The 24,979-nt window shown below is 40.2% G+C and overlaps 1 protein-coding gene across 4 annotated transcripts in view; it reads left to right on the top strand.

The window, feature by feature from the left end:
- smap1 (small ArfGAP 1) overlaps positions 1 to 24,979 on the top strand; it is a 247,473-nt gene that overhangs the window by 33,500 nt on the left and 188,994 nt on the right. For all 4 annotated transcript variants that reach the window (XM_080191966.1, XM_080191970.1, XM_080191967.1 and 1 more), the window contains exons 2-3: positions 12,041 to 12,174; positions 22,086 to 22,171. In XM_080191966.1, the coding sequence (XP_080048092.1) occupies positions 12,041 to 12,174; positions 22,086 to 22,171 (220 nt within the window). The remainder of the gene's footprint in view (positions 1 to 12,040; positions 12,175 to 22,085; positions 22,172 to 24,979) is intronic.

Genomic DNA, 24,979 nt, shown 5'->3' with positions numbered 1-24,979 from the left:
CCGGAGAAAACCCATGCAGAGACAAAGAACGTGCAAACTCCGTAGACAGTGACCCAAGGCCAGAATTGAACCTGGGTTCCTGGCACTAAGGCAGCAGTATGATGCCACCATAGAATACAATCACTGACATGTTCTTGTGCTTTATGACGTGTCGCTTATAACCTTAATGAACCTTGCTGTTATTTAAAAATAAAACTGTCCCCTCCGTTGATTCCACATATTGCCTAGATAGTAATCCAGTTTCTGGTTTCAGCACATGACTATCATCAGCTCTAACTTTTCCTGCAAGGGGTGGTGTTATCTGAAATGGTGGGTTACTACCTTGTACAGTAGCAGTCATCCAATATCATTTTCATGATATTCCATATTGTTATTTCCATAGCAACACAACATTGATGTTATACAATAACATAATATTGTATGTTATTCCATACAGTATTTATTTAACAGCTGGAAAATTAAACCAAATGGCAATGCTCTTAGTAAACAGCTTGACAAAAAATACTTTGTCCTGTTCCTCCATGAGGTGGAGCCAGAGTCTAAATATACCATGAAACTTTTCCCTTGCCCTCCACTGACACACAGTGGCAGCAGTGTGTACCATTTACAAAATACTACAGCAACCAAAGCTCTTTCAACAGCAGCTTTCAAAACCACGCTCTCTACCACCTAAAGAACAAAGACAGCAGGCACATGGGCATGCAAACAGCTGCTATTGCTGCTTCAATTCACATGGCATCTTGACTTGTAACCATTACTGTTCTTTCACTGTCGCTGGGTCAAAACCCTGTGCTCCCTTCCTAACAGCACCGTGGATGTACTTACACCACTACAGTAGTTCAAGAAGGCAGCTAATCACCATTATTAAGGCATTTTGAGATGGGCAATAAAGGCTAGCGCAGCCAGCACACCACATCCCATAAGTAAAATAAGGAACTGATGTTTGGATTTTAGCACCATAGTAAGAAAATTCTTATTGGGGAACAATCTTATTGGTAAAAAGGATGATTTCTAATTTAGAATGCAAGCTAAAAGGTTTATTAAATGACAAAGTTTGAAAAATTCTACTAGTTAAGGTATGACATGATACAGCATACAAAGTAGAGGAGTCAGCATACACTGGTTTTATAATTCCGATTGAAGTATGTTTCAAAAACAAGGGAGAGCAGAAGCCCTGGGGTCATCCCTTTATTTCTAAGCACTGATGTCTTGATTTATTGTTGTCAATGCATTAGCATACAGTGAAAAGTATTTTTTTTTGCACCTCCATACAGACAAAACATACTACACATAGGGAAGGAAAGGAAAGAATGCAGAATATATTGTAACAGTCATAACTAGGGTGTAGAGAAAGATCAACTTAATGCGAGGTAGTTTGTTCAAATGTTTGATGGTGGCAGGGAAGAAGCTGTTCTTGAGTCAGTTGGTACATGTACTCTTGTATCTTTTTCCTGACAGTAGAAGGTGGAAGAGACTGTCCGGTGTGCATGGGGTCCTTGATTATGCTGGCTGCTTTTCCGAGGCAGTGGGAATTTTAGACGGTGTCGATGGGTGGGAGGCTGGTTTGAGTGACGGACTGGGCTTCGTTCACAACCCTTTGTAGTTTCTTGCAGTCCTGGACAGAGCAGAAGTTATTCCAAGTGTGATACAACTGGAAATAATGATTTCTATGGTGCATCTGTAAAAGTTGGTGAGAATCTTAGCGAACATGCCAAATTATCTTAGCCTCCTGAGAAAGGAGAGGCATTTATAGGCTTTCTTAACTATTGCCTCAGAATGGAGGGACCAGGACAGGTTGTTGGTGACCTGGACGCCTAAAAATCTAAAGCTCTCGATCATTTCTATTTTGTCCCCATAGAGGCATGCCCCCCCCGCAATATGCTTCCTGAAGTTGATGGCTATCTCATTTGTTTTAATGACATTGAGGGAGACATTATTGTCTTCGCACCACTTCACCAGATTCTCTATCGCGTTCCTGTACTCCTCCTTGTCGATGTTTGAGATCTGACCCACAACGGTGGTGTCATCAGCAAACTTGAAATTCGAGTTGGAGGAGAATTTGGCCATATACAGGTGTATAAGGAGTGTTGTAAGGGGCTGAGGACTCAGCCTTGCAGAGAATTGGTGTTGAGGATGATTGTGGAGGAGGTGTTGCTGCCTATTTTTACTTTTTAATTTGATATATTTCTATCACATGTATTAACATACAGTGAAAAGTATTGTTTCTCGCACACTATACAGATAAAACATGCTGTTTATAGGGAAGGAAACGAGAGAGTGCAGAATGTAGTGTTAGACTAATAGCTACGGTTTAGAGAAAGATCAATTTAATGCAAGGTAAGTCCATTCAAAAGCCTGACTTTTCTGACTGCAGTCTGTGGGTAGGAAGCTTAGGATCTAGTTGCAGAGGGAGGAGTTGAGCCCCAGGCCACGAAGTTTGGAGAGGAGTTTCCAGAAATAATGGTGTTAAAGGCTGAGCTGTGGTCTATGACCAGGAGTCTGACATAAGTGTCTTTATTATCGAGGTGTTCCAGGATTGAGTGACAGGCCAGAGAGATTGCGTTCTTTGTGGACCTGTTGCAGTGATAGGTGAACGATATTGGATTCAGGCAGACTCAGACTTGAAGGTTCTACGTTAGCCAACTTAATTCTAGTATTCATATGGGACCTCTTAGCCGCTTTAAGACATAGACTCTAATTTTCCAGTCTATCCATTTCACAGCCACTTGCTAAATGCTTTGGTTTTTCTGTCTACGATTACTGCTCAAGTGCTGAAGACACAGGCAGATGTTTGTATTTGGCACAAAGAATGCAAAGCTTTTGTGCAAATTGCGCAGCAAAGCCATGACTTAGTAATAGTGTAGAACTTGAAAAGTCGGTAAAAAGTCTGACAACACCAGGTTTTAGTCCAACCGATTTTATTTGACCATTCACCTGACGAAGGGGCTAACCCTGAAAGCTTGAGTCTGTTATCAAATAAATCGGTTGGACTAAAACCTGGTGTTGTCAGACTTTTTACTGTGTTTACGCCAGTCCAACGCTGGCATACCCACATCAGAACTTGAAAAGGACATAGGTTGTTATTATGGGTGGCCAGGTGGCAGATGAAATTTAATGCAACAAAGTGTGAAGTGATTTATTTTAGTAGGCACAGTATGAAATAAAGGGTGCAATTTTAAAGAGGGTGCAGGAGCAGAGGAACCTTAATGTATATGCGTATAAGTCATTGAAGCATTACGTCCTGTTCTACGCATTACATTTTGGTTACCTTGCTTAACTAAGGACATACTTGCATTGGAAGCAGTTCAGAGGAAGTTCAGTAGGCTGAGTTCTGGAATGAGGGGCTTGGTGAAAAGTTGAGCAGATTGGGATGAATATCACTGGAGTTCAGAAGTGGCCTTGTTGGAACATACAAGATTCTGAGGGGGCTTGGCAAGGTAGATGTTCAGGGAATGGTTCTCATGTGGGGTTCTAGAGCTAGGGGACACTCTTTAAAAATGGAGCCTCTCATTTAACATGGAAACTTAGGGTTTTCTTCTCTGAGGTTAGTTAGTCTTGGGAATTCTCTTTCCCATCAACCAGTGAAGGCTGGATTATTATGAAGGTTGAATTATCTTTTTGATCAAGAAGGGAGCCTAGGATTATGGGGCGACAAAATGGAATTGAGACTACATTCATATCAGCCATAATATTGAATGGTGAGCAGGTTTGAGGGTCCTACTCCTTTTTCTTATTTACTAATTGTTTCAAAAAATAGCTATTCTTGAAGGGGTTGAGGGATTGGAGGTGTTGGGACATCCTTTTTACAAGAAAAGGTAATTAAACAATTTTAAAGAAACTAGAAACCTCGATTCTGGTGGACTGTGTACAAAGGGGAACTCCCTGTGAAAAGAAGATAGCAGCCTTTTCCCATCCACAGTCTACGTCCAGTCCACAGCTGGAAGTGAATATAAGGTGCTCTGTGCGTTAGGACTGAGTACCTGTTCCTTGAGCTTGTCTGACAGGTAGTGCATGAGCCATTGTTTCACAGATCAGTGTGGAGAACAATCGTATAACCCGGATGTCATTTCAATGACTTCACCATCTTTTTCCCTTGGACAATGGACTTAACCTTTGACAGAATTCCTTTTTTTTTGTATGCGTAAGAGTTTGGGTAACGCAAAAGAGCATTTATTATACTTTCTCATTTCATACCATATTAACAATCTTTGCTTTTCTGCTTGACCAGACTTATTTTGTCGTAAGTGATCAGCTTGTTAAAATCTCTTTATTTTGGGTAACAGTACCAATGGTAAATAACTGGCATTTTAGTGGGTAAATTAAACCTTTAAACTAATGGGGCTAGATTAACTGTGCACTTGCATTTTGGTTGGAATATTACACATAGTCATAATTTGCTAGTGTTACAGTCCATAACCATTTGGGTCCTGTTCATTGCTTTCATCAGATGTGGAATTTAAATGTTGCAACTCACCAGAATTATATTGTTACAGTGCAGAAGGAAGCTAGTTGGCTCATTATTTCTGCACCAGCTCTCCATTGTGGCTTAGTACCTTTCCTCTGCCTTTTCCCCGTACCCCTGCACATTTCTTCTCCAAGTTATTATCTAATGTCCTCTTGAATGCCTCAACACTTCCCTGACACTTGCAGGCAGTAATTCCAGATCCAATCAATACACGATATCTGACTATCTATTGGAATTGAGAAAATATTTAATTTGCATGTTATCACCATTTCCACATGTTAGGTTAAACTCTGTGCAATTTTCTTTGCTTCATTCCTGTTCGTCCAGTACAGTATTTCTGTATTGACCTCCTGATGAAGGAAATTATTTTCTATTCTACTCAGTATGAAATTGATTATTGGAATTTTTATTTTAATAAGGACCTGCAGTTGACACTAACACCACCACCCCAATCTTACTGGGATTATATTTTAATTTATGTAGCTTATTCCTATCCAACCTCTTATTCATAAACTCCTTGATCCATATGACCTTCCCGAGATTCTAACTCAAATCTTCCCAATTTTAATTACTGCACCTTAGGCCATATTTTCAGCTGCCTAAGCCTTAATCTTTGGAATACCCTCCCTGCATCTTTCTGCCTCCCTACCTTGCTTATCACCTTTAAGCCACTTGTTAAAACCTGCCTCTGACTGAGCTTTTGATCATCTGTCCTGATATCAGTGAGCTTGATATGAAATTTTGTTCCAAATGTTAGGATCCTGGACCAGAATATTTATATTTGGAAACCAGACTAGACCCCAACAACTTTTCTATTTTGGCATAAATGTGAGGAAAGGATACTTCCAGCAATGATTCCACTGACAATTTGAGATCTCTTTTAGTAAAACAAACTTTATTTAATAGCACAGCTTAACAATACCAAATGACATGACTTAACTATTCACAATTGAATATTTGAAATTGAAAGGAAGCACTATTACTTTTTAATTTTGTCTGTTTCAGTTTCAAGTAAGCAACATTCTTCCTAGACTTAAATGCAATTTTAAATCCAGTTAGCAAACCCAAGTATACTTGCTATAAATTATGTTAATAGCCTTGAAGCTTTGAGAGAAAATAAATTTGAACAGCTTGCAGACTTCAGTGAATTCCCAGCTCTAAGTTGAAACCTGTTTTCTGCAAAATCTTTTTTCTCTCTGCACATAAACCACATTATCTCTCAACCTTGTTAATCAACCGAGTCAGAAATGTCAGGAGAACATAAGTAAAACTAAAGTCCATTAGCTTTACTTAAACACTACATGGCTAAAATAAGTAATTATCCTCCTCTCAGTATCTGAGCTACAATCCCACCAGACATACCGACTGCCTGTACCATAAAGCTTATTTTTAAAGCATTCTTGTTAAATATAAAATATATATCATTATTGTCACACATAGCAATCCTGTAAAATGCCTCAGGAAAATTCATCTAGAGCTACTATATAAGTGTATGTTTTCTTAATCCATATCTTACAGGGGGAGTTGCTCCTACATTAATTAGTTGCTGCTTTGAAAGATGCCCTCAATAATTAACTATTATTGAGTTAATTCTCAACTTTAATAATGTTCCATTTTTATATAATGGTGATGCATTTTCAACTTAATGCTTAATTATAATATAGAGTGCCTATTACTTCAATTTCAGTTTTTGAAATACTCCTCAGCTGCAGTGATTGCATGTGGATAGAACTAATACCATTTGTGCTGAATCATGGCTTGTAGCTATTAAATAGACTTGATACCACATATATTTGAACTTCCAAGGTTAAATCATGTTTGAGCAGTTTTTTATTGCCATTAGTGCAGTGATACTAAAACTCAGTGACGTTTAAAGGCTATCTTTATATACAGAAGGAGGCATTTCGGTCCATCAAGGCTATCCTGGCTCTCGAGCATTCTAGTCTGCCCTCAGGGTCTTTGTAGCCTTCCTGAAGAATATAAAGAACATATAAAGCTTTTGTGAGTAATGGCATGAATCTGGTACTGTAATGGCGGAAAACATGAGTGAGCATGTTCCAAAGTAAAATCTCTTGATTTCTTTGTCGGTATTTCATAGTTTTTAAACAAGTTCAGAGACAGCTAAAGAAGGAGGAGAATGAACAAAAAGGGGAAGTCTGATAGGGAGAAGACAGAAGGGCTTTAATGTGCCAAATTGAAAGATGAGATACTACTTCTCAAACTTGTGTCGAGCTTTCTTGCAACAATATAGAAGGCCAGCAACAGAGGTGGGAGTGAGACAGAGAATTAAAATGGCAATTAACCAGAAACTCCAGGTCATGCCTGCTTGCTGCCTGAATGTAAATGTGGTGCAATATAATCATTAATCCTGTAGTTGGTATCACCACTGAAGAGGAGATCCCATTAATTAGCAACACAAAATTGAATAAGAGCAATTACATCTGTTTGCTTCACCTAGTAGAACTGTTCAACTCACCAATACCTGGAAGGGAAAGGGCAGGTATTGCGTATTCTGCATTTGGATGGGAAAGGTTGTGGGTATTGGGGTGATCGAAGGGTGAGCCATAATGTCACAGGGGGAATGATGATTTTGGAATGTTGAAAGGCTAGGAGCAAATATGTTTTTGGCATCACACTGACAGTGGAGGAAAATGGCAGAGGACGATTCTTGGAATCTGGAAGCTTACGGGGTAGAAGATGAGAACAAGTGCAACCCTGTTTTTCCTTCTTAGAGGATAAGGGGTACAGAAAGAGGAAGGTATGTAGGATGCACTGGCATGGAAGGTAAAATGGTTGAAACCAATGAGGCATGGTCGGGGAATTTATATAATCCAGAGTCCTTACGGGAAGTGGGGTGGGAGGAAGTAAAATCAGGGTTGCTATGGGAGTCGCTGGACTCGCAGGAACATAAGCTTTGGGTGGCATGATGGTTTCCTGGGGATCTGGGTTCAATTTCTCAGGCTACTGGCTCTGGAGTTTGTACATTCTCCCTGTGTGTGCATGGGTTTCCTCCAACATACCAAAGATGTGCAGGTTAAATTGATTGGCCATGCTAAATTGCCCCTTGGTGTCAGGAGATTTGCCGAGTAAATATGTGGGGTTGTGGGCCTAGGGCTTGGGAGGGTGGAGACTCGATGGGCCGAATGTTGTCTTTCTAAACTGTCGGGATTCCATGATAAATAGGAGTAGACCGTTTGACTCCTTGAGCCTTGTCATCACTGATCGGATGTGGTCTCGGCTCTACTCGTCTCCCTTCCCTCCATAACCCTTTAATCCTTTGTCAAAATTAGTCTTGAATGTATTTGATGAATCCACCTCTACAGCTGTCTGTGATGGAAAATTCCAATATATCCTCAAGGAAGTTCTTCCTCAACTATCTTAAATGGGACACCCCTCATTCTGAACAATCCCCTATTTCTAGGTTTCTCCACAAAGGAAACATCCCCTCAGCATCTACTCTGTCGCATCCTCAGAGTTTTGTGTGTCTTGTCAGATCACCGTTCGTTCTTCTAAACTCCAATAAGTACGGATCCAGTCTGATCAACCTTTCTTCGTCCAAGGGATCAGTCTAATGTGGTTCTCTGAACTGGTCCCAATGCAAGTATATCCCTCAAGTAAGGAGATCAAAACTGCACACACTACTCCAGATACCGTCTCACCAATACCCTGAACAATTGTAACAACCTCTATACCAATCTTACCATTGTAACTGTCTAAATGCTTTTTAAAAGACAAAATTGTATCCTGCCTCTATTACTACCTCTGGCAGCTCGTTCCAGAAAAAATTGCCCCTCTGGACCCTTTTGTTTCTTTCCCCTCTCACCTTAAACTATGCCCTCTAGACTTAGACTCCCCTACCTTTTGGAAAAGAAGTTGACTATCTACCTTATCTATGACATTCATTATTTTATAGACTTCTATAAGATCACCCCTAAATTTCCTGCGCTTAGGAGAAAAAAGTCCCAGTCTATCCACCAGTGACTCCACTTTCAAAGAGCTATGAACCTATACCCCTAGATCTCTTTGTTCTATAAGTCTCCACAACACCCTACCGTTAACTGAAGAATTCCTGCCCTGGTTCGATCTACCAAAATGCATTTGCCTCACATTTATCTACATTAAACTCCATCTGCCATTCGTCAGCCCACTGGCCCAATTGATCAAAATCCCATCGCAATCCTAGATGACCTTCAGTGTCCACTAGGCCACCATTCCTGGTGCCATCTGCAAACTTAACTGTGTCTCCTAAATTCTTATCCAAATCATTAACATAAATGACAAATAACAGTGGACTCCACCAAGACCAGTAGAGAAGATAGGGAACTCAGTAGGATTAGAACAAACAATGCTACATATCTCTCAGAATGGCAGGCATAGCTAGGACTGATGTGGATTCCCATAGAGATGCTTTTTAGTTGAAGTGGCGTCAAGAATTGACACAATGTATCAGGCTGGCAGAGAGGTGGTGGTGGACTGAGACTAGTTGGACCTTCATTCAGCGAAGATGCAGAAGGTCTGTGGGCTGTCCTAGTGAGGATTGGAACTTGAGGAGAACTGGGTACCTGCGGTATAAAAATGTCACAAAATACCTGAACAAGGATGGCCATCAAGACATTTACTATCTCTCTACTTATTAACCTAATTTAACTAGTAAATATAGGTGGGAAAAGACTGGATAAGGGGAGGGAAAATGTTTCATTATAGGAAGAAATCAGATTTGTGGGCAAGAACAGCCTGAAATGACAGTACTACAAGGCTGTCCTGTCTGAATATTTGGGAAGAAGGTAGAAGCAGATTCTGCGGGGGTGGAGGATGAAGAGGCTGAATGGTGTGGCCGGTGAAGGAAGAAATCCAGCAAAGCAGAGGTCAGCGACAGTCTGGGAAACAATTATTTGATTGAAGGCAACGTGGGGGAAGGGGAGGTGGTGCTTTAACTATTATAGGTCATTGCATTTCAAGCAAAATGGAAGTAGCTTCTCAATTGTTCAAATTAATGGCCTGCTTAATGCAGTTTAAGGTTGCAGGCTTGTAATAGACACCAAAGGCAAATGGTTGGGACCATTTGTCCTCTAAAGCTAGGTGTTATAATTGAGAATTGATGCTTTTCCTTAATTCTCCAGTCCTGCTTCCTCAGATTTCCTAATTTTATGCACATGCCTGAAAACTTTCGAGTTCCAATTCTTCCAAAGCTGCATTTCAGACACTTAAGTCGGAAATCACAATGTTTAACATTGGAAAATAAGGGATTAGGATAAATAGTTCCTCATCTTGTTTCAGAAATTCGCTTTGTTGACTTTTAGTATGTATTGACCATGATTGAAAGAAATCCCACAACACCAGTCTAAAGTCCAAACTGCTTTATTTGTAGCAAAAGTCGCAAGCTTTCAGGACAGCCTGTCCCTTCGTCAGGTGGCTAACTCCCAGTCTGTATGACTATGGTTGAACCATACTGCAGATGTGATCTTGGCAAAGTTAGATGCAATTCCAAAATTACTTCCTCTGGTGGCCTTTAGCCAAGCAAACTATGGCCTTAATATGCTCTCTTGCCATCTGTAAAAATGAATCTGCAGTTTGTGGCCTCTGGGAGCTTGAGGACATTGCCTTTTAAAGTATAATTTACCATCTCAATCTTTCTAAGCCCATGATTTTATCCTTCGTCTAGAAAATATTTGCTACCTCTTTACCTTTTGTCCTAGTCTGTCATTTCTTTCCTTCTCAGAAGCTTATATTAGGGTGGCACAGTGGTTAGCACTGTTGCCTCTCAGCGCTAGGGCCCTGGGTTCAATTCCTGGCTTGGGTCACTGTGTGGAGTTTGCATGTTCTCCCTGTACCTACATGAGTTTCCTCCCACAGTCCAAAAATGTGTAGGTTAGATGGATTGGCCATGTAAATTGCCCCTTAATGTCGGGGGATCAGTTAGGGTAAATGCATGGGGTTATGGGGATAGGGCCAGGGTGGGATTGTGGTCAGTGCAGATTCGATGGGCTGAAAGGCCTCCTTTTGCACTTAAGATTCAATGATAAGTTAATTTCCTCCCATGGCCACAACATCGAAGTCCCAGGTACCAACCCATGCTGCAAGTTCACCCACCTTATTCTGGATACTCCTGGTGTTGAAGTGTTAAGGGCCCCTCCCCCTTAAGGATTTGGAAAACACGATCCGAGACATCATGGACTTCGGCACCTTGGAAGCAACATACCAACTGCAATTCTCTCTCATTTCCACAGAATTTCCTATCTGTCCCCCTAACAATGGACTCCCCAATGACTAATGCTCTACTGCTGTCCCCCTTTCCCTTCTGAGCAACAGGGGCAGACTCTGTGCCAGAGACCTGAAATCTATGGCTTACTCCTGGTAAGTCATCCCCCCAACAGTATCCAAAATGGTATACTTGTTATACAGAGAAATGGCCACGGGGGATTGCTGCACTAACTGCTTCTTACCCCTTTAACAGTCACTCAGATAACCTCATTTCTAAGAGTAACTACCTCCCCTGTAGCTTTTTTCTATAACTGTCCTTGCCTCCCGAATGATCCTGAGTTCATCCAGTTCCAGCTCCAATTCCCTAACAGACTTCAAGGAGCTGCAATTGGGTGCACTTCCTGCACGTGTACTCAGCTGGGACACTAATGGTGGCCCTCACCTCAAACATTCCACAGGAGAAACATTGCACTGGCATTCCTAGCAACAGTGTTAACGGTTCTGATTTTCCAGCATCTGCAGTATTTTGCTTTTGTATTAAAGTCTACATTTGAGTCAAATTTGACACTTGTGATTATCATTTGAGCCATATTGTTACTGATTTTATTACTTGAAGTCAGACTGAATGCCTGGAATAAAATTTCTATGAATTTACCAAGAGTTGGTTATTCATGTAGAGATTTTGGATCTTGAAGTAAGGAGTGAATTAAAACTCAGGTTATCTCAAATGCATTCTTTCTTGATAAAAATGTAAATTTTCCATCACAGTCGACAGTTTTTCACAGCAGCTAGTGTCTGTTGTGGCAATAAGAGCTTCATAACCAAATTGAAACTTTTTTTATTAACTGTGGAGTAATGATGCATCTTCAGCTCTGTACATCCCCTGAAACTGATTCTCATTTGTCATAACATTGGAGAGATAAACATGCATTTCAAAATGGTTTCCCCCACTGCAGTTAAATTTTTTTCTTGTTGTGAACTTCTCTGAACAGCATCCGAGCCCCTTGAGCACAGTGGAAAAAGCTCACTGATTCTCTGATTATTCCTCTTGTAAAATTTGATGCTGCCTTTTTGATTTTAACGTTTTTAACCTTGCTAGGTAGGTTTACTAACCATGGGGCAAGAGAAAACCATCTCAATGAATGTGGCTGATTTATAACCTGCCACTTTTGCCTTCCATCCATAGCTTTCTATTTTCCTCTGTGTGTAGTTATTTTAAATCTGTTTCCATACTCCAGTATTTGGACTTGCTAAATCTTATTAAAAGAGATGCAAGGGTCTTAATTAGAAAAGCAGTCATGAAAAGAATTCTTCAATTTGTGCAAGGATTTTTGAAGATTTTATCTTCATTTTTGCTTTCCTTTTTTCCTGCAGGTCCAAGATGGGCTTCCTGGAATCTTGGTGTTTTTATTTGTATCAGGTGTGCAGGGATCCACCGAAATCTTGGCGTTCATATATCCCGAGTAAAGTCGGTTAACTTGGACCAATGGACACCAGAACAAATACAGGTAATAAGCTACAACAAAGTGAAAATTCTGTAAAATCTCAGCAGGTCTGACAGCATCTGCGGAAAGAATATAGAGCTTTCATTTCAAGTCTGGATGATCCTTCAGAGCCCCTAATATGCCATCAATTTCAGTGTGCGTTGCCTTGTACATCCTACTTCACTGATCGAGTTTTAATTGCCACTCTTTGCTGAAACTTTTTTGAAAACATTGTAATCTTCATAGTTCTTGCCCACACTGCAGGGAATTAAAATTTGTTCATGTTATGACCTCCTCCCACTAATACTTGAAGGATGGCACAGGAATGTGTTTCCATCAATTGTTTGGAAAAAGGAACAAAGTTACCCAATCTCTTCCTGACAAAATCATTTCTGTTCCATTAATATGGCAACAATTGTTGTAATGCCTATTTACAATGGCAACTATTCGTCATAGAATGGTTTGCACGCACAAAGCCATTCAGCTTGTTGTATCTGTCTAGTTCCTGCAAAAGTGACCTGCCTAGTTCACTTCATTGCTCTTTCCTATAGCCCAGCAATTTTCTTTTCAGGTGCTATCCACTTCCATTTTTAAAGCAATGACTGAGATTCCATTGTACTGTTGAGCAGTGCATTCCAAATCCTAACCACTTTTCTGCTGTCAATTACAAATTGGTGCCCTCTGGTTCTTTAGGTGCAGTTTCTCTCCATTTACTCTCTAGACCGTTTCTGATTTTGAGCACTAAGTATCCACTCCGCATTTCTTCTGCAAGGAAAACAACCCCAGCTTTATCCAATCTGTCATTGTGACTGAAGTCTCTCATCCCTAGCACCTTTCTTGCAAATCTTTTCTGAGCCATTACTAAAGCATTTGCATCTTTCTAATGCATTGCCCAGAATTGAATGCGCAAATGCATTGGAGGCTGAACCTTATTTTTATACTCTCTGACTCCATTTGTAAAGCCTGGGATCCAAAGCCCTTTTAATTACTTACCCTATCCAGCCATTTCTGCATACACGTGCCCGGATGTCTGCTCCTGCACCCAGTTTATAATTGTATCCTTTATTTTCACAGCATCATAGAATCCCAAAAGTGCAGGAGAGGTCCATCAAGTCTGCATTGACTCTTTGACAAAATAGCTTATTTAGACCCTCTGCCATTCTATCCCTGCAACCCAACACATTTACCATGGCTAATCCATCTAACCTACACTTCTTGGGACACGAAGAGGCAATTTAGCATGGCCAATCTGCCAAACTTGCACATCTTTGGACATATTTTGTATTGCCTCTCCTCATTCTTACTACAAAAAAGTATCACTTTGCACTTCTCTACATTTAAATTTCATCTCGTACATGCCCACTTTTTTCTTTTACCAGTTTGTTTATGCCTTCTAAGAAAAGCAATGGATAAAAGCAAATTGCTGCGGATGCTGGAATCTGAAACCAAAAGAGAAAATGCTGGAATATCTCAGCAGGTCTGGCAGCATCTGTAAGGAGAGAAAAGAACTAACATTTTGAGCCCTGATGACCCTCTCTCAAAGCTAAAAGGCATAAAGTGGGAGATATTTATATTGCAGGAATGAAAGATGACTCATAGCCATAAAACAAGGGGAAAGACTGCTAATAGTAGTCTGTAGAGGGAATAAAAGATATGAATGGCCAAACGGCAGAGAAGCTGAAATCAGAGGGTAAGCTGTGACAGTTGAAGATGTTGGGGGGCAGGGCTGGTTCCAAAGTAGCCAGCATGATTAAGGACCCCACACACCCCGGGACATTCTCTCCTCCACCTTTCTCCGTCAGGAAAAAGATACAAAAATCTAAGGTCACGTGCCAACCGACTCGAACAGCTTCTTCCCCGCTGCTGTCAGACTTTTGAATGGACTCATCTTGCATTGAATTGGTCTTTCTCTACACCCTAGCTATGATTGTAACACTAGGTTGTGTACTCTCTTGCTTCCTTCTGTATGAACGGTATGGTTTGTCTGTAGAGTGCGCAAGAAACAATATTTTTCATTGTTAATATATGTGACAATAATCAAATCAAAGGGGGAGAAAAGTAAAGAATGGGGGAAAGAGTTGGGGGGGGGTGAAGAAAAATAAAGGCAGATAACAAAGAAGGAAAAGATAGAGAACAGTTAAAAATGAAATGAAAACGGAGCGTTCGAGGTGGGGTAGAGCTAATCATCTGAAGTTGTTGAATTCGATGTTGAGACTGGAAGGCTGCAATGTACTTAGCTGGAAGATAAGGTGCTGTTCCTCCGCTTTGCGTTGAGCTTCACTGGGACATTGCAGCAAGCCAAGGACAGACGTGTGGGCATGGGAGCTGGATTGTGTGTTAAAATGGCATGCAACCAGAAGGTCAGTGTCCTGATTGTGAACAGACTGGATGTGCTCAGCAAAGCGATCACCCAGTCTATGTTTGGTCTCTCTGATAAAGAGGAGACCACATTGAGAGCAGTGAATACAGTAGACCAAATTGAAAGAGATGCAAGTGAAATGCTGCTTAACCTGCAATGAATGTTTTGGACCTTGAATGGTAAGCATAGAAGAGGTAAAGGGACAGGTATTACACCTTCTGTGATTGCATGGGAAAGTGCCTTGAGTGATGGGAGAGGTGGTGGGTATAGTGGAGGAGTGGACTAGCTTATCCAGGAGGGACTGGTCTCTGCGGAATGCTGACAGAGGGAGTGAAGGGAAGATGTGTTTGGTGATGGCATCACGCGGGAGTTGGTGAAAATGGCAGAGGATTATGCTTTGCATGCGGAAGCTGGTGGGATGAAATGTGAGAACCATCCTTGTTCTGGGAGGGAGGGGAGGAGGTAAGGGTCGTGGCGAGGGAGATGGGCCACATGCTGTTGAGGGTCCTTCACTAACTGTAGATGGAAAGCCATGATTGAGGAGGAAGGAGCACATACTAGAAGCACCACTTTTGGAACAAATGTGGCAGAGGTGAAGGAGCTGAGAGAAAGGGATGGGGTCCTTGGAGGATGTAGGGTGCAAAGAGCTGTCACCCAGATAGCTGTGGGAATCAGTGGGCTTGTAATAGTCTATTGCCGGAAATGGAGACAAAGGTCAAGGAAGGGAAGTGTTTGAGATGGACCAAGCGAAGTTGATGGAAGGGTGGAAACTGGAAGTGAAGTTGATGAATTTTTCCAGGTCCAGAGGAGAGCATGAAGCGGCACAAAATAGTCATCGATGTACCGGTAAAGGAGTCGTGGTAGGTGACCCAGGTACACCTGGAACAAGGAATGTTCCATATACCCCACAAAAAGACAAGCGTGGCTAGGACCCATTTCAATGGGTCCTGGCTATGCTGGGGCCCTCATTTCATTGGTGACTGCACAATGTTCATCATTCGTGACTTCTCAAACACAGGAGCAGTCCATGTCCAAATGTAGCAAGACCTGGATAATATCCAGTCTTAGGCTACAAGTAACATACATGCCACAGAAGTGTCAGAAAAGCATTGGTTCTTGTACTGATCCCTGGGGAGTCCCATTGAAAACCTGCCTTCAGTCTGGAGAAAGAAAAATTCACCATTACTGTTTCCTGTCTTTCAGCCATTTTTTTAATCTATACTGAAATGGCCCTTTATTTCATGGGTTTCAACTTTATTGGCAAGCTTTTGTTTTTCTTAAACTTCTCAAACTTCCTTTCAACAAATCATAATAGTTTTCTTTAACTAATGCACATTTTTCCAAGTGAATTTTTTTTGTGCCAGATTATTGTTTCTGGAAGTGTTCCCATCACTGAGCTGGACTTATCCTTTTTTTGTTCAAGAGTACAATATTTGCACATCTCCAACCCTCTGGTGTCATCCCTATACTGAAAGAGAATTGGTGGATTCTTGCCAGTGTCTCCGCAACTTCCACCTTTTGAATCAGTTGCATAGTCAGATGCATCTATTTGGTTTTGGTGAGAAATTTCTGTACAGCCAGCCTTTCTAATATCTTTCTCAATTTTTAACCCATCTAATATCTCAATTACTTTGCCTTTCTCTATGATTTTGGTAAAGACTTTGGTGAAGATGGATGCAAAGCACTCATTTAGTGTCCTCTGTCTCTCTGTGTAGATTCTCCTGTCTCCATGCATAGATCATCTTTTTGGTCCCTGATAGGCCGCACCTACCATTCTACCTCAGGGCTGTGTCCTAGGCCCAAACCATCTTCAGCTGCTTCATCAATGACCTTCCTTCTGTCGTAAAGTTACAAGTGGGAATCTTCACTGGTAACTGCACAATATTCACCATTCACAGCTCTGCAAGTACAAAAGCAGTCCATGTCCAAAGATAGCAAGACCTGGATAATATCCAGGTTTGAGCTGGCAAGTAACACGTGCCACACAAATGTCAGGCAGTGATCATCTCCAATGAGAAGATCTAACCACTGCCCATTAACATTGAATGGTATTACCATTGCTGAATTCCTACATCTGGCATTGCTATTGACCAGAAATTGAACTGGACTAGCCCAATAAATATGTGGCTCCTAGAGCAGATCAGAGGCCAGGAATAACTCCCCACCTCACTCTCTAAAGCTTGTCCAAGCTACAAGGCACAGGTTAGCAGTGTGATGGAATATTTTTCACTTGCCTGGATGAGTGCAGCTCCAAGGGCACTTCAGAAGCTCTGCGCCATCCAATTGCCTGACTGACATCCTTTCCACAAATGGTCACTCCCTCCACCACGAATGAATAGTGACAGCGGTATATAATATCTACAAGATGCATTGATGGAATTTACCAAGGCTCAATGGACAGCACCTTCCAAACCCATGACCTTTGCCATTAGAAGAACAAGGGCAATAGATACATGGGAACATCATCACCTAGAATTTTCCTCCAAGTTGCTCACCACCTTGACTGGGAAATATATTGCCGTTCCTTTACTATCACGGAGTCATAATCCTGGAACTCCCTCCCTAAAAGCATTATGGGTTACTTGCACCACATGGCCTGCAACGTTTCAAGAAGGCAGCTCAGCACTACCTACTCAACAGCAATTAGAAATGGAAAAGAAATGCTGGCCTAGCCAATAGTGCCTAAATATAAATTAAAAAAACACTACCACCCATTTGCCATTTATATGCCTTTAGAAGATTTTTGGAATCTGTTGTATTAGCTCAGTACTTTTTGTACTTGTGTCTGACTTTCTTCTTCACTTCCCCTCTGAAACTTCTATATTACAGTAAAAAGTCTGACAACACCAGGTTTAAGTCCAACCGATTTATTTGATAGTAAACTCACTAGCTTTCAAGGTTACCCCCTTCACCTGACGAAGGGGGTAACCTCGAAAGCTAGTGAGTTTACTATCAAATAAATCGGTTGGACTTAAACCTGGTGTCAGACTTTTTACTGTGTTTACCCTAGTCCAACGCCGGCATATCCACATCATGCCTTCTATATTAAGCCTGGCTCTGTCTTGTATCAACCTGACGTCTGTCACATTTCCTTTTTCTGCTTTATCTTTACTCTCATCACTTCCTGTCACTTGGGGCTCTGTCTGGCTTTGTTTTCTCTTCCCCACCCCACTTTGCTCTTCAACCATGGGAACCATCTCTTTTAAAGGCAGACTAATGTTCAGTTACCATGTTTTGTGACAGTCTTTGATTCCAATTGACGTGTGACATACAAATTTACAACACACTGAAATTGTTTTTGATGCAGAACCTTTCCATTTTTTATTTTTATCAAAAACTGTAGCAGAGTTCAAGATTATAGTATACTTTTGAAGTTGAGGGCTTTCATGTCTTCTGTAGATGCTGGTTTCATACGCATAACAGCAATTAGGGATGCTTGCTTTGGCTTTTAACTCGGTGGGAAGCATCACAGCCACAATTGTGGAATATAAATGTGGAACGAATACACATTAGAATTTAATAGCTTGGAGCATACAATGGGTATTGAAATAGTAACTGTAAAGCAAACAAGAGATTTTTTCCAGGTATTTGTTCATTCAGAATTATAGATTTATAATAAAAGCAACTCCACTTCTTGCCATATAGGTAGCTGGTGAAAAAATACAAGTACCAATAAAGGTTTTAAGGAAATACAAACTCAGACTCAAAACTGAAATGGACAAAAAGCAGAAAATTTTATCCAAGGCCACGGTGAAACAGTGAATCATTTGAGTTCCACCCAGTTAAACTCCAAATTATTACACCACTGCCTCCCATGGGATTAAAATTTGAATCCATTTCATACATGATGAGCTCCACGTTTCAATTATGTCTCTATCAAATAAAGTGGTTGGACTCTAACCTGGTGTTGAGACTTCTTACTTTGTAGGAGCTTGTCAGTTAGCTGCCAAGGGGGGGGAAATAAACCTCTTCTGGGAAAATCTGCCCATTTCGTGGTTCTTACCCACTTGAACTCTGTGATTATTTGCATTTATTGTTTTTCTCCCCAACCATCTATATCAAGAGGTTGCGTGCAAGGTAGTAAATGTTCAAATGGTTATTCTTGTGCCATGCCTGTGCAGACTTGAAAATATTAGCTTTTTAAAAAAAAACTGTATTCCTTTGAACATGTCCCCTATTGAGCTATAAGATGCTGCTATTTTCAGCCGAGGAAGCTGTCTGGAAAGTTCCAAATTGGATTATAATGGGCAGGGTCTCCCTTGAATGGACATGCCTAAATGGCATTCTTCTCTGGAACCTTGCATTTGCTACTGTCAAGCTTTAGTCCAAACTACAGGGAGGGATAATAAACTCTGATTCCAGATCTGCCAGGTAACAGACAGCTATTGAAGCTGAGTATCCACAAAGAAGACCTTCCTTCGATGGTATATCAGTGGATTTTGACTGTGACTAAAACTCCTACACCAAGAAAGATCATCTATTGTTTCATTCTTCATGTGATCAAAGCTACCGTCCGATTTGGAAATCCTTTAATTCAAAAACTGAAACCCTGGACGATCTACAGAACACCGTCAACAACATAGCTGCAGAAAAAGGCTGTTTCATTTTGCCTTTTCAAGACCTGCAAGGCTTAGTCTTTAAAAGCTTCTTTCAACCTGTTTGATCAGCTGTGTTCGCCTGTAAGAATTGGACATTAGGTCTGTCGATGTGATCTTCTGAACCGTCTACTGCAAAGGAACTCTGCAGCTAATCTAGATTTGACCCTCGACATCTGAACCTGAATTTCAATTCCACAATAGGAAAAGCTCCCCACTTACTGGACTCCAAAATACGAACTGCTAACTGCTCTGTTTATGCTTAATACTTGTAGAAGTGCACTTCCTTCTTTAATTGTATCTTTCTTGGGTTTATGTTTAACGTTGGGCAGGATTCTCCAGTTACATGATCCCCATGGCAGATGAGACAGAAAATTAGGCTGTAGTGTAAATTTCCTGGGGTGGGTGGGTGTGTGAGTGAGTGAATAATATTCCTTGTTCAAATTTATGAAAATCTGCTGCTGACTTAAAATGACTGACTGTGCACTAATGGGAGTTTGGGAAAGTACATCAGCCTTGTCAAAATTAACTACACTAATTATATACAGAAGGGAATTGGGGTATTTGGTATAACTCTCTCTCCTCTGTCCCAACACTTTTCAAGTGAAAAGCAGTTCAGAGGCACACATTTACATGATTGTGGTGTGTAGCAAGTTCCAATAAGCATTGATTAAATAAATTTAATGGCCAATTAAATATCATTCAATAGAGAATGGGATTGCATTGCTTTGAGCAATATGTAAAGATAGTTCTAAAGTTGTCATTGTACAATATATGCTCATGCCTATTAGATACTTTTAATATAATTTAGAAATAGGTTTGCCTTGAGTAAATCAAATTTCACAGTTATGGTACTTTATCATGTTTTAAAAAAAAAAATCTGTTTTTACTGTTTGCCTAAAGCTATGTTTGACAGATCACAATTGATCCAATGACCTCAGCATATCTAAATTGGTTTAACTATTTCCTTTCTCAATATGTAGAATCTGACTTGTTCAGCACAGGAGGAGGCCGTTTGGCTTGTCATATCTGTGCTATCTCTTCAAAGAAACAATTTGCCTTGTAACCACTTGAGCTCCAGTCTTCTCCCTTTTGGCCTCTTCCTTTGCAGATTTTCCTGTCAAGTCCCTTGCTTCCACAAACCATAAGTAGTCCATTTTGTGCATCTCCTAAGGATGTTGCATGTAGAGTGGCTGGATTGAACCTGCCTCCCCTGTGCAGTGCATTCCAGATGCCAGTCACTTGCCGTGTAAAAAAAAAAGTATCTAATTTCTCCATTGCCACTTTTGCCCACTACCTCAAACTTGTGCCTGCTGGTTCTTGATCTTGCCACCAATGAAAACAGCTTTTCCTTTTTAATCTGTTCAGATCTCTCATGATTTTGAATAGATCTATCAAATCTTCTTAGTCTTTTTTTCTCCAAGGAAAACAGTGCCAACTTCTTCAATCTGTGTACGTAAATGAAGTTACTCATCCCTGGAACCCTTTTTATTAATTATTTTCTGCACTGTCTTCAATGTCTTCACTCAACTCCAGTTGAAGCCGAACAGTACTCTACTCAGGTTTAACATAACTTGCTCACTTTTTACTCTTTGTCCCTGGAATGCTGTATGCCTTATTAACTGCTCTCAACCTGATCTGCTATCCAGGGTTTAACTTTTTTTCCTTGGTTAATCTACCTTTAGAATAAACCCACTGATAAACTGATGGGTCAGTCACCTCTGTGGTTTTATGTTCTGAAATTGTGAACTTACCTTCCTTTGCTGTTTAAAACAGATTGGTCTGCTATTCTGGCTGGGGGTCAGGATTGGAGAAAGCTGCTTGAAGCAGAAGCACTTGTATAATAGACTGTTGAGTTGAATTGTCTGTTTTTATGCAGTTAAATACTGTCATGTAAAGAACAACACCTGTATTCAGAACTTTAATTGTGTTTAGATAAAGTGAGGTCAGTGGTGTGTTTTATGTTGCTTGATGTCAATTGTCATTGACGTAAATCAATGTCAAATGAAGAGTTAGAGATTGTTCCACTTGAACCTGGAATTGTTTGGATTAAGCTGTGAATCTGATATGATGGTCATGGCCAATTTTAAGTATCGGCTATTGATTAGGCAATAATTTTGGAACTTGTCCAAACCAGGTTTCCTTTCATTCGTTCAAAGGATGTGGGTTTTGATGACTAGGCCGGCATTTATTGTCCATCCTTATTGGCTCGCAAGAAGGCGGTGATTAGTTACTTGAACCATTGCATTCCAGGTAGTGTAGGCCCACCCACACTGCTGTTAGGGAAGGTGTTCCAAGATTTTCATGTGCTATGAATTCTTCTGGCCAGTCATCGACTTGTCAGAGCCTAGACGACCAGACTTCAGTGTTATCGTCTACTACAAAGTTATTGTGACAGTGAAGAAACAGCATTATATTTCCAAGTCAGGAAGGTAAATGACTTGAAGGGGAACCTTCAAGCTGGTGGTGTTCCCAGGTACCTTTGTCCCTGTTTACATTAGTGTCATAGGTTTGGAAGGTGCTGCCTCAGGAGACTTGATAAGTTCCTGCAGTGGTAATGAGATGCAATTTCATGAATTTCCTTCCAGGTTCAGATAGGGAGCACTCTTGTACCTGTGAGAGTTCAACCAAATGTGCATCCTTATCAATCACCTGAATGTTCCATAATGCAAATATTGTTTTCAGTAGTATAGTTACTGACTGGCTACTTTTAGTTTAGCTGTTAATCATAACTTAAATTATTTATGCTCAGTTATTTTGTGGAGAATAGAACTTGTTGAAAAGTGTCAATGTATTTCAAAATCCTCTGTGGCCAGGAGGCAGAAACTTAAAGCAGTTTTAAAACAGTTAGGTATTTAGCATCTGTTATGAATCTTGATTACCCTTGTCAATAAAAATAAATCCTTTACTGAAATTTCCATGACTGTGTCATGTAGCAGATGTTGGGAGAGTTGCTAACTTTGTTTCCTTCTGTTTTGTAGTGTATGCAAGATATGGGAAACACCAAGGCTCGGCATCTCTACGAAGCAAATCTTCCTGAACATTTCCGAAGACCTCAGACTGATCAGTATCCTTGGTGTCTTTGTATAAAATAAAACTGGGTATCAGCTCCTAAAGAATGAATTGGATCATTTTCTGCTAGTCTTGGTGCAAAAGATCTGAATCTGTGTCTAATATTTCTATTCTGCAGCTAGTTTGGATTTCATACACAGCAGAAAGACTTCCATTTATATTGGGATTTTCACAATCACTGGATGCCGCAAAGCATCTCATAGCCAATGAGTGCTTTTGAAGTGTGCTGCCTGTTTTAACGTAGGAAACAGGCCAACAATTTGTGCGCAGCAAACTCACAGGATCATGAGAATGACCAGATAATCATTTGCTTCCTCCCTTATGCTGATTGAGATACAAATATTAGCCAGGACACTGGGAAGAGCTCCCCAACTTTTCATTTGGGGTCTTTTACATCCACCCAAGAAGGCAGATGAAGTTTTGGTTTAATGCCTCTGCTGAAAGTTGCTACCTCCGACAGTGCAGTATTCCCTCAGTGCTGCACTGGAGTGGCAGCCTTGTATTTTGTGCAAAAGCCTTGGAGTGATGCTTGGAAACACGGGTGATGCACCAATTAAATCATTCAGAAATAATTCAGTTTATATTTTAATAAATTCCATCCATAAATCTTCATGACTAGAGCTGTCCAAAGGTATTTGAAAAATTCTATACCCGTTTTTTTAACCTTGAATTTATATATTCTCTTATGAATGCTTCTAGATCTACCTGCTTCGTTCACTTAATTCTTGAGAGCAGAGATGATAATTTGAGATGACTCCAGGCTTCTGCTGAATTGTACGTACCCATAATGGCATGGTTTGCATGTAGGAACTTATTGAACAGTGAATTGAAGAATCAAATCTCTAGCACAGTGCAATAAAATTCTTTTGTGATTTTCTACAACGCCAATCACTATCTTTTGTTTATAAACCATTTTAATTTCAGCTACCTGAAATATGAGGAGTTCATTACTCAAAAGATTTAATGGTTTGATACGGCATAGTTTATTCTTGTGAATGTTTTTTGAGTTAATTTCTGCTTTAAACATTCATTTAGGATTTTTAAGTAGGAAATTCTGTTAATACAGTGTAACGTTCCCCTATCAATTCCACTACAAAGTATATATCTTTAATCTGTATAATGGTGAACCCAAAATAAAATGATTTATTGCATCACAGTACCTGCGAATGTATTAGAAGGGTCTTGATTTTTACTTTTAAATTCATTTTTGTTTGTATCCTAAACTTGTGGAAGCAATAACATAAAACACAGCATTTAGTTTTGCTTGACGTGGATAGCTTTATTGAGCATCTTCCTTGTAATGTTGCTAAATTGTGACCTGAAGCAGAAATCATTTTCGCATGAGCTGTGTTTTGCACTCCAGATGCTGCTTCTCAGAATTATCGGTTGCATTTAAAAAAAATCATTTTGTAGTAAACATTACACTGAATTCATATGTGCTTATGAAGACTCAGCTGCAAAAAACAGTTGGTACAAATTGTATATTTTAATTTCTGAAACTGTTCTCTAGATGAATATCATAGAATCTCTACAGTGCAGAAGGAGGCTGTTTGGCCCATTGAGTTTACACCGACGACAATCCCATACAGGCCCAATCCCTGTAACCCCACATATTTACCCTACCAATCCCGTTAACCTACACGTCTCGGAACACTAAGAGGCAATTTAGCACGGCCGATCAACCTAACCCTCACATCTTTGGAGAATAATTAGGAAGATGTCTATTAACTGCCTTTTCCATGCATGTAATTTGTTTAGCAGGTTGAATTTGCCCTAACCCAATCCCCCATTGCATCACATTTGGTTTTTATCAGCAGAGTATCATTATGTTCTTTGCAGAATTAAGATTTTATTGTTTTTCTGTTGGCTTGTGTAAATTTCCTTAATCTATTTTTGATCACTATAAAAGTTGAGCAATCTTTGTTTTGTGATAAATGTAATTGTGCAAATTAGGTAATCCCCGTAAATGGAATTTCAACAGTCTGCACTCCCAGAAGATCCAAAACTAATTTTCCTTATTGCATTTACTCTGTTTTTGTCAGTTCTATTAAACTCAGACAATTGGGTTTTGGAAAAGTTAATCCATTAGGTATAAATTTTTTTCCTATTTTCAAAACAATGTTTTTATATCCACAAAAGTTTTCTATTCCAGTTCTCTGTATATTTAACTCAATCAAATTAATCACAATATTGGCAACAGTTCAGCATAACAGCTTTGTTTTTTAGATATATGACTCAAATTTTGGTTCAAGAAACTGGCTCAAGCCAACAGATTAAGAACCTGAAACTATAAAAGACACAAATAAAATAGTTAAATGCACAATTACAGTACAATACTTAAGGGAGGGTTAAAGTAAGTGTTGGTTGCAAAGTAAATTGCCTGCATTTAAAAGTCAATTCGTGTGCAGGCTTTTGCCAGTCGGCAATTTGTCAGTCTCATTTCGGTCATCTGTGGAAGGTGAGAAAAATTGATTGGGAGGCCCCTTTACTCATGGGTAGCATTTTCAGTTGTGTGGTGTTATTGATTGTCTTCAATATTTTCAAACTGTTAGGTAATGGTTTTGGTGGTGGGTTGGTTTAGGTGATGGATCAGCTATGAATGGCTGCTTCATGGAGGGATATTGTTTTGGTTTGGAGTTCTTGTTGTGATGTGGTGTTGTTCGTTGTTGTGATTCCTACCACTTTGGTAGGAATAATGGTAGGAAGGACTATTACTTACGGGGTGAAAAACTGCAGCAGGCGACGGTGCAGAGGGACCTCGAGGTCCTTGTGCATGAGTCGCAAAAACCCAGCCTGCAGGTGC

The sequence above is a fragment of the Carcharhinus amblyrhynchos genome, chromosome 7 (genome assembly GCF_965287045.1).
Source record: "Carcharhinus amblyrhynchos chromosome 7, sCarAmb.v2.hapA, whole genome shotgun sequence".
Lineage (NCBI taxonomy): Eukaryota > Metazoa > Chordata > Chondrichthyes > Carcharhiniformes > Carcharhinidae > Carcharhinus > Carcharhinus amblyrhynchos.
The sequence above is the reverse complement of the archived record's forward strand: the minus strand, read 5'-3'. Positions and strand labels throughout refer to the sequence as shown.